Source organism: Oryza sativa, chromosome 9, assembly GCF_034140825.1.
Source record: "Oryza sativa Japonica Group chromosome 9, ASM3414082v1".
NCBI classification, from domain to species: domain Eukaryota; kingdom Viridiplantae; phylum Streptophyta; class Magnoliopsida; order Poales; family Poaceae; genus Oryza; species Oryza sativa.
Window position 1 is genome coordinate 25,054,950 of NC_089043.1, and position 16,402 is coordinate 25,071,351.

Consider the following 16,402-nt stretch of genomic DNA (forward strand, 5'->3'; position numbering starts at 1 on the left):
ATATCATGTAAATAGAGATATTTATCAAGAGAAACCACGTTGGTTTTGATATATTTAACTGATTTTTATATAAATTTGAGCATATTTAGTTACATTATTTTCAAACCATGTTATTTAAAATAATATTTTGTAGTATCGTAGGGATCGTAGAATCGGGATACTACCTAAGATTTCGTATGATCGTGTAGTAATGAATAGTAGGATAAGATACTAGGTGGGATCGGTATTGTTTCGGCTTGATAGGATCGTAGTATCGTAAGATACTAATACGAATCAGGGTACTGCCAACCTTGCCAACCTTGGGCGTAACTACTTGAGCCGGAACGGATTCCCACGTGGAGATCTCCTCTAGATGGGCCTCAACAAACAGGCCAAACACACTTGCAGTTTAGTTTAGGCCCATCATTCTAAGTCCACTAAACTCTCCTGGCTACTCCACCGCCGCACGTGACACGTCATACGCCGCATCCTTCGTTCACGCCGCCGCCGCCTCGCGCTCTTGCCGACGGCCACCGCGCCGCCTCGCCGGTCGCCGCTCCCACCCTTCCACGGCGACCGGAGCCAAAGACGGTGACCGGCGGGCGCGACGACCTAGGGGAATGTGTACCTCACCTACCCCACATCGTCCCCGCACCCGCATTCCCTAAACCCCCAAACCCTAGCCCGCTCCTCCGTTGTCGGATACGCCAACCTGCTATATGCGAGAGAAGGGCATCCACAACTGTTTGATGATCTCCACCGGAGCCGCCGTTTACCGGAGTAACCGTGCTTACGCGTCAGCTGGAGGGGTGACCTCGGATTCGGTGGAGGGCTGATGGCTCCGACCCAGCTGGTCGATCGCTGCGGCGGCGGCGCCCCCGCGAGTCGCTGCTGTGAGCCTGTGATCGCCTGTGATGGGGGTGTCCGTGGTGGCGCAGGCGCCATGGGGGAAGTAACTCATGAGATGGGATGTGGCCGCAGGCGCGATTGTCGCTGTGATGGCGCCCTTGGCTATGCTTGGGGCGACGATGGTGGCACTGATGCCCCTGCAAGCGGCTTCGGTGCCCACGATTGGTGGTTCATTCGTGATGGTGGACTTGTGACCTTGCCACCGCCTCCTCCGCAAGACGAATTTGTGATGATGATGCAGCCTATGATAGTATGATAGCACATTCATCGATGACTGCGATGTCGCTGTGATGCCGTACCCACATGCCAGAGCTGCGATGGAGCTGCTGCCTTTGTGCGCAGGCCTTCCACCTTATTGACATGGTATTGCAGCCCCAACAAGCTGGACCTATGATGCCATTGTTGGCACAGCCGCCTTTGGCCATGGCACTCCTCTACTCAAGCTTCAACATCTGGACTACTTTGGTTCGTTCTAACACTCCACCTCCCCTGTACTTTACATTGGCAACATAAGACATGAGATATTTTTAATGTTGCTAGTCGTAGCTATTATTATTGTCAGGTTGATATAAGCTTCTTTTGTCTAAAATAAATAAATAAATAAATAAATAAGCAAGAAATGAAGTGAGCTGCATAGCACATCAGCGATTAGCCTCTTATATTCCTTGTAATGTTAAGATGTAACCCAGTGATTGGATGTAGTTTCAACATGGAGGTATGCAATGTTTTGTTCGTTGTTTTGATTGTAGCTTTTCTTAAGCATGACTGCAATTGCTTGGTGTTATCTACTGATCATCATTGATCTGTGATCTTTGGCTTTGTTAATGAACTTTAGAATATAAGTGATCACTGATCATTGATCTGTGATCTCTAATCTATGTTTTTCTGGTAAGCTTCAAGATAATCTTAGGAACAGTTGTTGTTTTAGAATTGAGGTTATGCCTTTTCCTTTTATGCTTTGGCTTGTACAGTTTTTAAACATTTGTTCAGTGTAGCCTACCCTTTTCGGTTGTTAAGCAAAATGGCACATAAGGTTTTCTTGTAGAGTTTCAATTTTGGGTTAGGGAAATGTTTTCAACTGCTCTTGTGAAGAAATTTGGAATGTCTGTTTGGACCAAAGAGACGATGCAATTTATAATCTGTTGATGGCGATTTCACGTAGATCTGATCGGTTAGCTTAGGATTTGCATGATACTGCATTTTTTGCCGCTCTTACTTCATGCAGTTATTGAAAGTGCAGTAATGCAATCTCCTGTTTCCTTTTAATATTGGAGTATCATTTATCGATAGGATGTTTTCTTGTTACACTTGCTATCTCGAACCGAGCAAGAGCATTAGTAATTGCCATTTTGGCAATTGTTTGGAAATTTGTGTGTACACAATTATAGCGCTGCTGACAGCATGATGGTTCAAATAACTTGCCATTCTCAGATGGCCATCTATTAATTTTTCAACTCAATAGCCATATGCTTATGTGATAAAAATGAACCATACATATTCGAAAGAAATGGTTGTGGTTTTCCCAATACTAGTCAATGCCTGTGTATTGCAATGGATTTGTGAAAGATTAATTGTGCATGTTTCTGTTTTTAGCCCATTGGGATGGTTTTTTGGGTTGTTTTTAAAACCTTTTTTTTGTGGTGGGTGGGGGAGGGGGGGGGGGAGGCAAGGATGTGCCCTGCATGTTTATTTCTTCTTGCATTGCATGCGGTGGAGGAAGGGGAGGGCGGACGAACGATTGCCCTTTTAAGTAGTTTAGAGAGAAATTTCAGAATTTGCCACCGAATACGTAGGCCTTTAAGGATTTGCCACCCAATCCGCACTCCTTTCAAAATTTACCACTGAGGATGCGAATTTCTTCATTCCGTGCCGCTTCGTCCACTTGTGCAGCTGAGCCTTCTGTCCTTCCGCTGGCTCCATCCTCGTCCATCCGCCATACACGCGAACCCAGCTCGGCGCCAACGTCATCCATCCGCTGCCTGTGTCAGCGTAATCTGTCCGCTTCGAGGGTGTCGCGTGGGCGGACGTCACGGGCAAGGTGGAGCTGACACGCTCGTGTTCCCTCCTTCTCTAACGGCTCTCACCTCCCAGCATCCACCGCAGGAGAAACCAAGCTGCGACGCATGGGGTCCCATCCTCCCTCTTCCCTCTCGTCGATCCCATCCCCCAAAACACTCGAGTTACGACGCGGGAGAGCACACATCCGTGGTGCACCGCGGGAATAGGAAGCGGCAGCGGCGGTGCACGGACTCCCCTCACCCCCATTCTCTGGCTCCTCACATGTGAAGTGCGGCGTATATGTCCCTCCCAAACCCTAGAAATTCGACGGGCTGGTGCTTCTTCCACACAGTTGGCTAGCTTGGGATCGGTTGTGGTCATAGATGGTGGCGATGCACACTGGGCTCGCAAAGTACGTTGGTGGCAGATGGAAGATGATGGAGCCAATGCAAAAGATAGACGGCATGACTTCACGGGCAAACGGAGTGGTATGGAACGAAGAAATTGGTACCCTAAGTGGTAAATTTTGAAAGGAGTGTGGATTGCGTGGCAAATCCTTAGAAGCCTGCATATTCGGTGGCAAATTCTGAAATTTCTCGTTTAGATATGCACCATACACATTCTTACCATGATTTGCAGAGAACCTAGGCCATTGGCGAAGCTAGGATTTAAACTTGAGGGGGCCAACTTAAGCTCATTACCGAGTGACAATGACCATAAAAAAGTTGCATCATAATACGCACAAAATTGAAACATTTTGACATGGATAATAAATCATATGAATATATTTGTTAGTTTTGACCATACAAAAGGATGTTTTCCTGCCTATTATTTAGTCATTGGCTACATACATATTTTTTGTTTTGAAGATTTTAGTATTTCAAATTAAAGTGAAGAGGTAAATAAAAATAAAGTATTAGGGCTTACAAAAAAATGCATATTTAGAACACGGTATGCGGACATTGGAACAACTGAGCTGTCCAAGTGTGTTGTGTTCTTCGTGTTAGCTTGTTAGGTCTGCTTAGCCTAGGAAGCAGTCATCACCATCTAAAAACGATATACTGCTATGTCTCCCAAATAACTTGTTTGCATGCAATCCTAGCTGGTAGTGGTAGCATTGGAAGCCTGAATACGCCAATGCACCAAGTACATGACATAATCATGTATTTGATGATTAATTAGCCGGTACTTAAGAAAAAAAATTCGCCGTTGGGGGAGGCCTGACCTCCCTCCACCCCTCCCTGGCTCTGCCCTTGACCTAGGCTTTTTCTCCACATTAATGTATATGCACTTTCATGATGTATTATTTGATCACCTCCATCTTGATGGACACACTCTAACCCCATGTCATGCAACACCACCCGGCACATGTAACTGACAAACAACACATGAATAGTAACTGCCAACAAATCACTACATGTTTTTGCACAATTAAGCCCATTCAATCCACACCAACACACCTCTATCAAAGAAACATCCACCGTATACGAATATGGATTAAAAAACATATACCACCGGTAAATTGTGACTCACCTAATGCCTCCCCAGTTACTGACCACACCACTGTCCCCATCTCAGTCTCATCTTATCTGTGCCTTTTTATGTGGGCATCTGGTAGAGGTGCTCTCTTCATCTGCATCCACCATTTCATTCACCAACTAAGTAGGCCTTTTTGAGCTAGGTGGTTGGTTGGCCTTGGCCTTATTAATTTTTCATGTGGTACTACAATATGCCATTATGTCCCTAAGTTGTGTCCTTCACATTTTATTTAGTATCTATGTAGTTATGTCTTTTACATTTATTTACATAGTTATGTCTTTTACATTTTTTTTACATAGTTATGTCTTTTACTTTTTTTTACATAGTTATGTCTTTTATGTGGTTATATGATGGAGAAGAAGCTTCCGATTTGTCTTTCTTGCCGTTTTGAGTTTCTTTTCTTGTGGTCAGAGCAGAATGCAAGAATTAAAAATTAGGTGAGAAATGGAACAGAAATTTTGGATTTAAACTTTGTTTCTTCTCTTGTTGTTATGCCCTCTGATATTTGGCCATGGCCACACCTCAATGTTTTCCACCACTGCTTCTACCATGCACCTGCAGTTTGATCTCTCATTGTTCTGCATTTGATGCGTGCGTTTGTAGCAGTTGTTGCCTTGTTGGTACTAAGTTGTTGTTGTTGTTGTTGTTGTTTCTTCAATGCTCAAAATTGCAACTTGGGAGATAAAGTTTGGCGGAGAAAGAGAAGTGTGAGAAGAAATATCGATCCTAATAACAATGGATGATGCAATACCGGCAATTTTTTGGGGCATCCAAAATAGTTTTGACTAATCAACCCATGTTACCCTGAAAATTATGTGGCCTATATCTGCATTAAGTCACCTGTTTATACAACATTTCTGGTTTCTTATCCTTTTTCTTTCTTAGTGTAAATGTTGTATGCTGATTGTTATTGTTAGCTGGGCCTCTGTTGCTTCGTGTAATTATTCTTGCTTTATTGAGGTGTTACGTATGATGGAAAGTTATAGTGTAGTTTGTACTTTGGAGTAACATGTAATCCAGTGAATTATCAGTTCTTCCTTCATAAGACACTATTTAGCATTCATTTTACCTGTCATTGTTTGTGGGCAATTCCTACCTATTTGTTTGTTTTTATATAATGGCAATTCCCCAGTACAACACTAACATTTCTCACTAATGGCTTTCAATCTTTGTTGTTCTTTAAAATGAATGGTTACCTCAATTGCCTGATTTCATAACCCAGACAAAGAAATTTCTCTTGTATTTTTTTTCTTTGCTTTTTTTAGTTGTTTCACAAAATTATATTGGTGAACCCGTCAATTTTTATAAATAGATGCCATGGTAACTGCTATGTACAAAATATAGGATCAACCTGTCAGAGATTTCCCTAATTCTCTAGTAATCTGGTGCGTCTTACTGGCTGGCTGGCTGGTGGTTGATCTGCTCGCTGGTGGTGTTGCAGTCTTGCAGGATTCATCAGTGGTGTGAGCTGAAGTGGGGGTTCTGTGGTTTTTTGTTTCTCCGTTAAGGTTTCTCTTTCCGTTTCCCCTCTCGCTTGAGGGGACTGTTCACATGTTTGTTTCTGTTGCACTCCCATTTATTGTAACTTCTTAAATGGAAAGGGAAAAAAATGTTAATGACACTTTACACTAGTTTCTGCCTAATGCATTTTCTCCAAGTGGGATGTACACTAGTTTAGCATTGCTCGAGGAGAGAGGATTGACGTGTCCTTTCATGTAAACATTTCTATTACTGTATTTTTGCAAATTTAGTGCATCTGATATCTAGGAATGTGTTTTTCAATTCACATGGATTGCTCCTTTTCTGTGCTGCTAAACTAAGATCATATTTGCCTATAATTAGTCTAGGTAAAAATATATCTTTTGCGATGTAATTCATATTGCACCTCGTTGGTGCTTTTGCCCTCAGAAAAATATTGACGAGACTGTTCACTAATTTCTGCCTAATGTATTTTCTCCAAGTGGAATGTGCATTTAAATATTTTAGCACTTTACACGTTTGTTTGTAGATATGCCTTCTGGAACAGGGAAATGGCCTCTTCCATGAATGAATGAGCCCCCTCTATAGCCATCACTTGAATGATCAGGTAGCATATTGATTATAAGTTTGTTGATTTGAGGCTAGCAACTTTTTTACCAACATAGTAATTATCTTCCAGTTGCAGATGTCTTATGTTGCTGGTACTAACCAAAGTGCGATTCCACTTGGTGGGATGGCCAGATATTCAGTGGGCATGGACAGTGGAATCCATGGCGCTACAAGAACTGAATCAAGAACTCTCTATGTGGAAGGACTACCTTCGAACTGCACAAAGAGAGAGGTTGCACGTATCCTTTTCTATGCTTGTAAACTAAAATCACATTTTCCTAGCTATAATTAGTCTAGGTATCTTTTGCGACGTAATTCATATTACACCTCCTAGGTGCTTTTGCCCTTAACTCTTTCTTCTGCAGATATTTTTCGCCCCTTTTCTGGTTTTCGTGAGGTGAGATTGGTCAACAAGGAGTCTAGGCATGTAAGTTAAATGCTACCTGTGATCCAAATTTTCCCTGTTATTTTTTGCAAAGCCAAGCATGCTTACATGTCAAATCCCCTCTCTGTTTTGCAGGCTGGAAGCTGTAACCTCTTGTGTTTTGTTGATTTTTCATCTCCTCCTGAAGCTCGTGCTGCTCTGGAGACTCTGCAAGGTAATTATAACATCATATTTTCTGCATCCATATGCATTGTACTTATGTTGCCAATTTCGTTAGATAGTGCTTGCGCACAGTTTCATTCTTTTATGTTTGTGTGCCTTTAGTCTTTTTAAAAATCTGTTTATTTTTCTGAATATTTTTCCCTTTGTCCCACATCCAGTAGGTTTTAGTGTGATGACTGAACTAAAACTAAGATTGTTATTTCGAAATATCATATTTTTTCCTTGTTCCACTTTGAAACCAGCTTACTGTCATTCTATGTGTGCTATATCATATGTAATAATATTTGTGTGCACATCAACTTTAGTGCTTTCCATCATAAAACTAGACGTTTCATTGGTAGGGAGAGAATAAACTTTGAGCTTCTAATACTTGTTCAGGTTATAAGCTTGAATTTGGCTCTGAAATTATGACGTTTTACTTTGCAGGCTATAAGTTTGATGAACATGACCATGAGTCTTCCAACCTGCGCACACAATTCTCTCTCACTCCTCGCAGGAGGTCAATTGGTGGGCCTTGTGTTAGAAACTAAGTTTCTTGGGTGGAGTTGAATTAATAATGCAGAGCAAAATTTGTGGAGAATCTCTAGGGAGACTTGTATACAATGCTAGACCAAACTTGACTCTAGGGAAACAGCCTCTTCCACGAAGCAATGAGCCCCCATTATGTCCATCGCTTGAACAATCAGGTATTATATCAATTATAAGCTTGTTAATTTAAGGATAGCAACTTTCTTACTAACATAGTGCTGGTTGCAGATGTCCTATGCTGCTGGTGCTAACCAAAGTGCTATTCCACTTGGTGGGATGGCCACATATTCAGCGGGCATGGACAGTGGAAACCATGGCGCTACAAGGACCGAATAAAAAACTCTATGTGGAAGGACTACCTTCGAACTGCACAAAGAGAGAGGTTGCACATATCCTTTTTATGCCTGTAAACTAAAATCACATTTTCCTAGCTATAATTAGTCTAGGTATCTTTTGCGATGTAATTCATGTTACACCTCCTAGGTGCTTTTGCCCTTAACCCTGTCTTCTTCAGATATTCTTCGCCCCTTTCTGGTTTCTTTGAGGTGAGATTGGTCAACAAGGAGTCTAGATATGTAAGTTAAATGCTACTTATGAACCAAAACTTCCCTGTTCATATTTTGTAAAGCCTAGCATTGCTTATATTTTGTTCTCTTTTGCAGGTGGAAGGTATATAATCTCTTGTGTTTTGTTGATTTTGCAACTCCTTCTGAAGCTCGTGCTGCTCTGGAGACTCTGCAAGGTAATTACAACATCATTTTTACCTATGAAATTTATGATTGTCTGCATCCATATGCATTTTCTTATGCTGCCAATTTCTCTAGTTAATGTCTCTGCACCTGCATTAGATGCTTTTCTTTGCTGTGCTTTAACATGCATTGAAGTATAGCAGTTTAGTTTTCATAGGCACCCATTTCACCCGTCATACACTTTCAGCCAAAAATTGCCACAGTTGTGCCAGCCACACTTTTCATGGCAAAAAAGTGTGGCTGCCAACTAAAGTGCTATATACAATGATTAATGTATGCCATCTTCATTTGTGGTTAGTACATTTTTTTTCTGTCATTTTGTTTCACCCTATATAGACCATTGTTGCATGTCTACGACTATTAAAGGATATGCTTGCTATTCTGAACAACTTAGTAGCAAGCTCTTCTATCTTAAACCACATGCCAACAGGCTTATCTACTTTCACGATTTTTTGTGAAACCAGGCACTATTTTGTCATTTCAGTAATTCAGTTAAAATATAATTATACAATGTCAGTGCGCTTTTGGAGTTGCTATGGAAACCATTGTTGGAAACAGGCAGGGGCATATGTACAGTAGTATCACTGGTCTCAGATGGATGCCATCCAACCAATCCAGTGTATTGCTAGCATTTGTACGCATTTACGCACTTACCCCCGGCAGTGCAACTGTGCAAGCTTGTTGACCCCAGCCGCTAAATTGCAGCAGCTCAGAGGCTAAACAATATAGCTCCATCTTTGAAAACTTAAACAGTTTAACTGGTGTGGTAGGTGCTGGAGCCCGAATCTATTTTCCAACATCCTTCCTCTTTCATATTATAAGATGTTTTAGATTTTGAATAGATTCATTCATGCATCCATCATCCTTCCTCTTTCACATTATAAGATGTTTTAGATTTTGAATAGATTCATTCATGCATCCACATGCGCTACATATATATGCTCAACTTCATATGTATGTTAGTGAATTTAGACAAGAGATAAAAAGACCAAAACTTTTTATAATGTGAAACGGAGGGAGTATATGTTTTGGTACCATCAGCCACCACTAATGTCGCAGTTTAAAATATTTGATCTGTTGACTATAATTATTTCTTTTAGCTAATGTTTCTATCCATGTAATTAGGCCAATAATTCTATTATCAACTATTAAAAGTTAACCATATTTTTAGCTATTAGTAAAAACAACTTCAATAACTTGCTTGTCTGACCAAAAGAATAAAGGATTTGTATGTCTTATTAGGTTCTAACTCTCAAAGTATTGCTCAATACAGAATTAAGTCTAAAATTAAGTGATTCAAACCTTAAACTTTAATTAGTCTCAAATGAACATGCTCATTGAAACAACAGCAATATTCTACCGACAACTCTAGCTAAAAAGATCAGCTCAAGGACACCTTAGCTTAGAAATATTTAGAAATGGAGCCCTTCCAAACACCGCATAAGTATAAGTGAGTGGTGACACCGGTGCCCCAAAATCCTGGATACACCCCTGGTAACAGGGAAACCACCAAGTTTTGGTTGGATCGGTGTCTGCATGGCAAAACGATATTTGAATTAGCTCCAAACTTGTGCTAGCTGATCTCTAAGTGCACCTTTAAACAATGCACTGTGGCTCAAGCGCTGAATAACAGAAGATGGTTGGCTGCCACATGGTGCTTTTATTGTTCAAGTGCTTATTTCACTTGAGAAGGCATCTACATCAGGAAGTTGGCCTATAATGCTTATTTCATGTGGTCTATCAAGTTTGCTCCTTGGAAGTGAATTTGGAAAAGTTGGGCTAGCTTCGCTGCAAGTTATTCACTTGGTTAGCTGTTTAACAACTGGTGTTGGATGGTTGACAGGCTTGCTAAGCGAGGTTTATCGCACCCGAATGCTTGTCCCTTCTGCGACCAGGATGATGAATCTATTCGGCACTTTCTCATCTCATGTGTATTTCCCCGCCATGTCTGGACATGTATTCTACAGAAGCTGAATATGTTGGCCTCCGTGCCTCGGTCTACCGCGTGTCTCTCTAGTTGGTGGTAAGTTAACAGAGGTGTTCCTAAAGACCAAAGAAAGGGGCTCAACTCCTTGATCATTCTAGTAAGCTAGGAAATATAGAAGCACCGGAATGCATGTGTGTTTGAGGGAACAAAGCCCCAATGTTCAGGTGGTTCTGCATTCTATTGCGGAAGAGAGCAGCCTGTGGTGCTGGGCTGGCACCTCCGCACTTCGTGAGCTACTTGTTTGGTCGCTCACAATAGTCACCTAGTCCGTCCTTATGGTGTTATCCTCCTTTGATCTTGTTCCCATTGGCAATAGGCAATTGTTTTTAGTCCTTTTGATCTTGGGGGGGGGGGGGGGGAGAAGGGGGTTTATCCTCCTTTATAACTTTCTAAAACAATCGTCTAATTTGCATCTCATATTTCCCCAAAGGTACATCAACCATTTCTACGCATCAGTAAAATTTGTCAATTGGCCGTTGAAATGGCAAAATTACTACTACATTTTTCTATTTTGTTACTAAATTATACATTCAATACCCTTTAAATTCTACAACAACCTGTAACCCCTTCCAACCGTTTGTAAGTCAGCAGGGTCTAGATTTGTTTTTGTTTTTTTTGGCCCCCATGGTATATTTCTGTTAAAAAAAGATAAAAGTAATAACCTTTTTTTAAAAAATCTTAGTTCTGTCACTTGTTCCCATTGGCATTGACTGTATACAGCTTCTACCAATGCATTTGTGTTTTGAGGAACTGCTAATTAAAGTACTGGAGTTTTTTATGTGGTAGCACGCCCTTAGTAGTATTGCAAACTTGCGATTCTTGGTGAGTAGAAGCATGATGTTGTTACATAGGCTCATATCAGTTGCTGGTGTGATTAGACAAATCATGCTCTTTGACATGAATGAACCTATCCTAATTTATCCTTTGAGCTTCATTACCAGGAACAGTAGTTGGTTGTGCTGTATACTTTTAATCTTGCGTGGATATTCACCTAGTCTCAATGTTTCATGAACGTGAGAACCACATATGGCTGCCAAAACATGCAAGCGTGATTCCAGTTTATTGAATCGTGCATGCTAGATAAAGGGCCTAATTACCTTTATAGATGTGTTGGCAAGCAGGAGTAGAAATCAGTGTGGTTGTGTGAGTTTAATGATCTTTTGTATTTTACTATTGCAATAAATTGAAAGTTTAAGTTGGGAAGAAAGGCCGTTCTGAACATTGTTGTTAGAGGTTTAAACAAACGAGATGGTATTAGAAAGGGGGTCCTGGTTATCCTGCAACCTTAACCACCTTTACCACCTGTTATCATTATCCATTACTTGGCTGTATCTTCGTAGGCTGATGCTAGGTTATTCAACCTCTGGCTGTTTGTAGCAACAGGGTAATAGAACATTTATTGATTTATACTCACTGACTAATAAATGAAACGCCGGTTTCCTTCTTTGTCAAGAGAGAAGAATTTTGTCCTTCCTATTAGACAAGATAAACACGGCATATTACTTTTCTAGCAATTAACTGTGGGTAGTGATCGTTTCTTCTTTCTGATTGTCGAAATGGCCATTGCCATCCAGCTTTCCACCATAAATAAACTGACATGGATATTGCGGTAAAAGAACTGCCATTGATAGCAAAATTCTAAAATCTATCCTGCAACATTAATTTCTGACTAGAAGAATAAGGCAAATTTATTTTTTTGCTCCTGCTGCATTATTTGCTTCTTCAAGTTCCAGCATGACAATATAAATTCATTCGACTAGACAAACTTGAAATGTTTAATGGACGTAGTGTAATAATAGTACTACCATTTATAGCACAGTTTTGTCACTACCTGCAGCAATTTTGAAAAAAAATCAACACTAATGTGGTTGTAACTATCAGACATGTTGATACGAAATCTATTCATAGGATGTGACCTCAACTTCTGCCTGATACGCTCAAAGGTCTGTGTGTTTTGCAGTGATCACCAGTTACTACTAAGGAAAGGTGTTCGGTGATGCCACTAAGATCATGGTTCCAGGGACGATGCAAAGGCAATGGAACATGTTTCACTGAGGTTCTCATTCAGGGCAAAGGGGAATTGCTCTTCGGAGCTATGTGAATTTGGTAAGTGGTACCCTTCTTAGAGTGGTCTATTCCATGGTGCAACAGCTTATGCATCATACAGATTTTGGAATGGTTCTTATGTTATGATCGTTTTGATGTACTCCATTCATCCTAAACATATTTAAGCTTGTCTATCTACTTTTCTTTTTTCAGTTTGGCAGAAACACTGCTTCGTATGGTTGCAAGTGTATTCTAGCGTGAATTGTATTTTCTCAAGGTCTAAACTGTAACTGAATTTAAATTGTAATGCTTGGAGTGAATGTCTTAAGTTAAAAACTTTTGCTTTTTGTTTGAGTTAAGTACTCCCTTTGTTTCATATTATAAGTCGCTTTTTTTATAGTCAAACATCTTTAGGTTTAGTTAAGTTTATAGAAAAAATTAGCAATATCTATTCCACCAAATTAATTTCATTATATATAACATTGTATATTTGATAATATGTTTGTGTTGTATTGAAAATGTTGTTATATTTTTCTGTAAACTTAGACAAACTTAAAAAAAGAGTTGATTAGGAAAAATGTCAAAACGAATGACTTATGGTATGAAACGCAACGCGGGGAGTATATGGCTATGGTACAAAGACATTGTAACTACAGAAGTATATTGATTTGCCCCTCTTTTCTACTTCGAGCGGATGAGATGAAGTTTACTCCGCTCCACGAAGAGTTGATTTTTACAAAATTCCGGACAAATTAGCATCATGATGAAAAGATGTCGAAGCCATCCAATAAGCCCCTTGATTGGTTGCGACCTTTCGTTAATTGCTTGGTGGACCCCTTGAAAATTCAACTTTTTATGGGACAGATTTCAGTTACTGTCGAATTCGTTTCAACTCGGACCTGCTTCGTTAATCATCTTATGCATATGCTTAAACTTGTAAGCAAATTTGAATTTGGCTCATATGCTCAAGTTTTGGAATACCGTAAACGAGGCACCATTTTACTTCTTACTAGTAGATTTGCTCGAGGCACCATTGTACTTCTTACCATATGTATCTTTCATGGCCTTGTTAGTATTTTAGTGTGAATGAATGCCGCAGCAAATAGCCAAGGTCCTTTTTAAAGAACATATATTAACAGGTTACTGATCTACGGAATCAACGGACATATTAGGGATCGGGAGTGTTTGAATTAGGGAGCACAAAATTACACCGACGCCATATGTCAATGATAGAGGGTTAAATATATCAGTGATAGGCAGTTGTTGTGGCAGATTTACTATCACCGACTACCAACATTTTGTCATCACCACCACCAACAATTAGAGCAAGGTCAATAGTGCAGCCCACTACTAGCTCTAAATCATCTTAGCTAATGTAATAGCCAATTCATACAATAGTTGCTTACTATACTATTTATATCTGGTCTCACCTATCATACACATATTACATCTTGGAGTTCGTACTGCAGCTGGCTACAGTTCTGTAGCCCGCTGCCCTTCTCTCTCTTCCTTTATCTCTTTAAAATATGTTTATAGCTGGCTTATAGCTTGCTATTGTACCTGCTGTTATAGCTGTGTAGATTAGTTTTGGCAAATTTTGCCACAGGATATTGTGACTTTGCAGTTTTAGCCGTAGGACACCGCGCGAAGTGACTTTTGGAGGAATACACTCTCAAAATGTGGTTATTTGCTGGTGGACACCGCACCCATTAAATTAGTAATTTCCGGTTGAATAGGAGAGATAAATTGTGTGAAATTTCTAAAATGTCCTTTGGCCCACATGTCAGGTCTTTCTTCTCTCTATCCCCTCCTTCCACACTGCAATGGCTAGCGCTTCTCCGTCCTCTATGTCAACGCGAAGGAGATGGCTCGTGCTGGGCTAACCCACAAGCAGGAATCCGAAGAGGGAGGCCAGCTGATTGGAGTCGTACGCCGGCGAGGGAGGGAGCGCCACGCGCTGGGTGACGCCGTGGGGTCAGGGAGCGGAGCAGAGAAGAGCTGGGCGTGGGGGCGGGGCGGTGGCAGTCGTGTACGGCGGCGGCGGCAGTCGTGTACGGCGGCGGCGGCGGCCTTCTTCTGCTGTACCTGGTGCCGCATAGCCACGCCAGCCGTTGCTCCGCCATCGCGCCAGCCGCCGCTCCTGCACGAGTGCGCCACCGCGTCGCGCGCTGCCCTGCGATGCATCGCCGGCCGCCCGCATCGCGCCGCACAGTTGCCGCGAGCCGCGCCGTCCACTACTCCACCTTCGCGCTAGCCGCCGCTCCTGCACAAGTGCGCCTAATGCCCTGTGCCGCGGGCTGCTCGTATCGCCCAATGCCCTTCACCGGCCGCTCGCATCGCCCGCTGCCCTATGCCGAGCAGCCACGCCGGTCGTTGCTCCGCCATCGCGCCGACCGCCGCTCCTGCACGAGTGCGTCCCTGCGTCGCGCGCCGGCCGCCTGCATCACGCCGCACGGTCGCCGCAAGCCGCGCCAGCCGCTGCTCCACCTTCGCGCTGGCCGCTGCTCCTAGACGAGTGTGCCATCGCATCACCCACCGCCCTCTGTCGCGTCGCCAGTCGCCTGCATCGCGTGCCGCGTTGCGCCGCACGGTCATCGCGAGCCGCGCCATCGAGGGAGAGAGAGGAAGAAGATAGGAAGAGAAAGAGGAATAAGGGGCAATTTGGTAAGTCATGTAAAAAAGTGGAGCCATCTCGTCTACTCAGCACCGAAATCATTAATTTAATGGGTGCGGTGTCCACCATCAAATAACCACATTTTGAGAGTGTTTTCCCCAAAAAATTACTTCGCGCGATGTCCTACAGCTAAAACCACAAAGTCACGATGTCATGTGGCAAAATTTGCCATTAGTTTTTCAGGCTTTTGCTTGGCCGGCTCAACATCCAACGCTCCGATGACAACTGTGGCTGAAGGCAAGGCCCAGCCCTATAGACGCTGGCCTCCACCATGTTCCAAAGAAAGGCCCGGCCCAAAACCAACTGTGGCTGAAGGCAAGGCCCAGCCCTATAGGCGCAGGCCTCCACCATGTTCCAAAGAAAGGCCCGGCCCAATACCCAGCGAATCCCATGCAAAAGGAAAAAAGTTATACCTGACTTCCCTCGTCTTGTCGCTGAATTACAAAATCATCCCTGAACCAAAAAACGAGATATATAGCATCTCTCAACTTAGAAAACTAGGCTCTCTAGGTCTTTAGGTGATTTTGTCTTTGGTTTTTACCGACGTGATAGCTGAGTCAGTATTGGACCCCATATGAGCCATACATGTTAGTGACTACTTCCCTTCCTCTCTCTCTCCACCTCTCTTCATCTCTTCTCCAGTCCTCTCCATCTGAGGTGTGCAACGGTCGACGAGGAGAAGGGCCAGCGCGGCGAGCGCGACCGGCGACGGGCGGGGAGAACTGGAGGCGCGCGGTGCCCGACGGTGGCCCTCGCTGACAGCGACGACGCTTGTTGGTGACGACGAGCAAGGAGAAGAACGGTGGCCGGTGGAGAGGAGCTAGGAGTCAGCAGCGTCACTAAGCTTGACCGGTAATGGCGAGGAAAGCGGGAGCCCATCCCCCCAACGACGGTGGGCTCACGAAGGATGTCTGGGCAGGGGTGCCGTCAGCGAGAGCTTGATGGAGCCGGAGAAGAGGGGGCGAAGATCTAGGAGGGGAAGTAGAGAGGCCCGCTGCCGCCGCCAATGTGTAGCTCCTCTCCATCGGTCACTACTCGTAGCGGCAAGGAGGAGGAGGAGTGGCCTAAGGTGTTGGATATCGGGCGGCGACGAGCAAGAGGGAGGAGTAGTTTGGCGGCGACATCAGTGTGGTTGGCTGGTCGTTGCGTGGCCACCGCCTCCTCCCGAGCTGCTTTGCCTAGCGACCAGCCCCGGTGATCTCTTCCTGTGCCGCCTCTCCCCCGCCACCTCCGCGACCGGCTGACTACCCGTGCCGGTATCTACCTCGACGACCCTTTCCCATGCCGCCTCTCCGCCG

General features: G+C 43.2%; 1 protein-coding gene across 11 annotated transcripts; it reads left to right on the forward strand.

The window, feature by feature from the left end:
* Positions 1-395: 395 nt before the first annotated feature.
* On the forward strand, positions 396-12,789 carry LOC4347640 (RNA-binding protein 1). Of its 11 annotated transcripts, none has more exons than XM_066304241.1 (11): positions 396-1,353; positions 6,434-6,511; positions 6,584-6,752; positions 6,879-6,940; positions 7,034-7,112; positions 7,547-7,806; positions 7,877-8,223; positions 8,311-8,390; positions 10,241-10,420; positions 12,328-12,490; positions 12,644-12,789. In XM_066304241.1, exons 2-6 carry the CDS (start codon positions 6,476-6,478, stop codon positions 7,648-7,650), a joined length of 450 nt encoding a protein of 149 aa, XP_066160338.1. In that variant the 5' UTR covers positions 396-1,353; positions 6,434-6,475; the 3' UTR covers positions 7,651-7,806; positions 7,877-8,223; positions 8,311-8,390; positions 10,241-10,420; positions 12,328-12,490; positions 12,644-12,789. The 11 variants fall into 11 exon arrangements, with proteins under 11 accessions (XP_066160338.1, XP_066160337.1, XP_066160342.1 ...); XM_066304240.1 differs by having other exon boundaries at positions 12,345-12,490; XM_066304245.1 differs by having other exon boundaries at positions 6,590-6,752.
* The last annotated feature ends 3,613 nt before the right edge of the window (positions 12,790-16,402 follow it).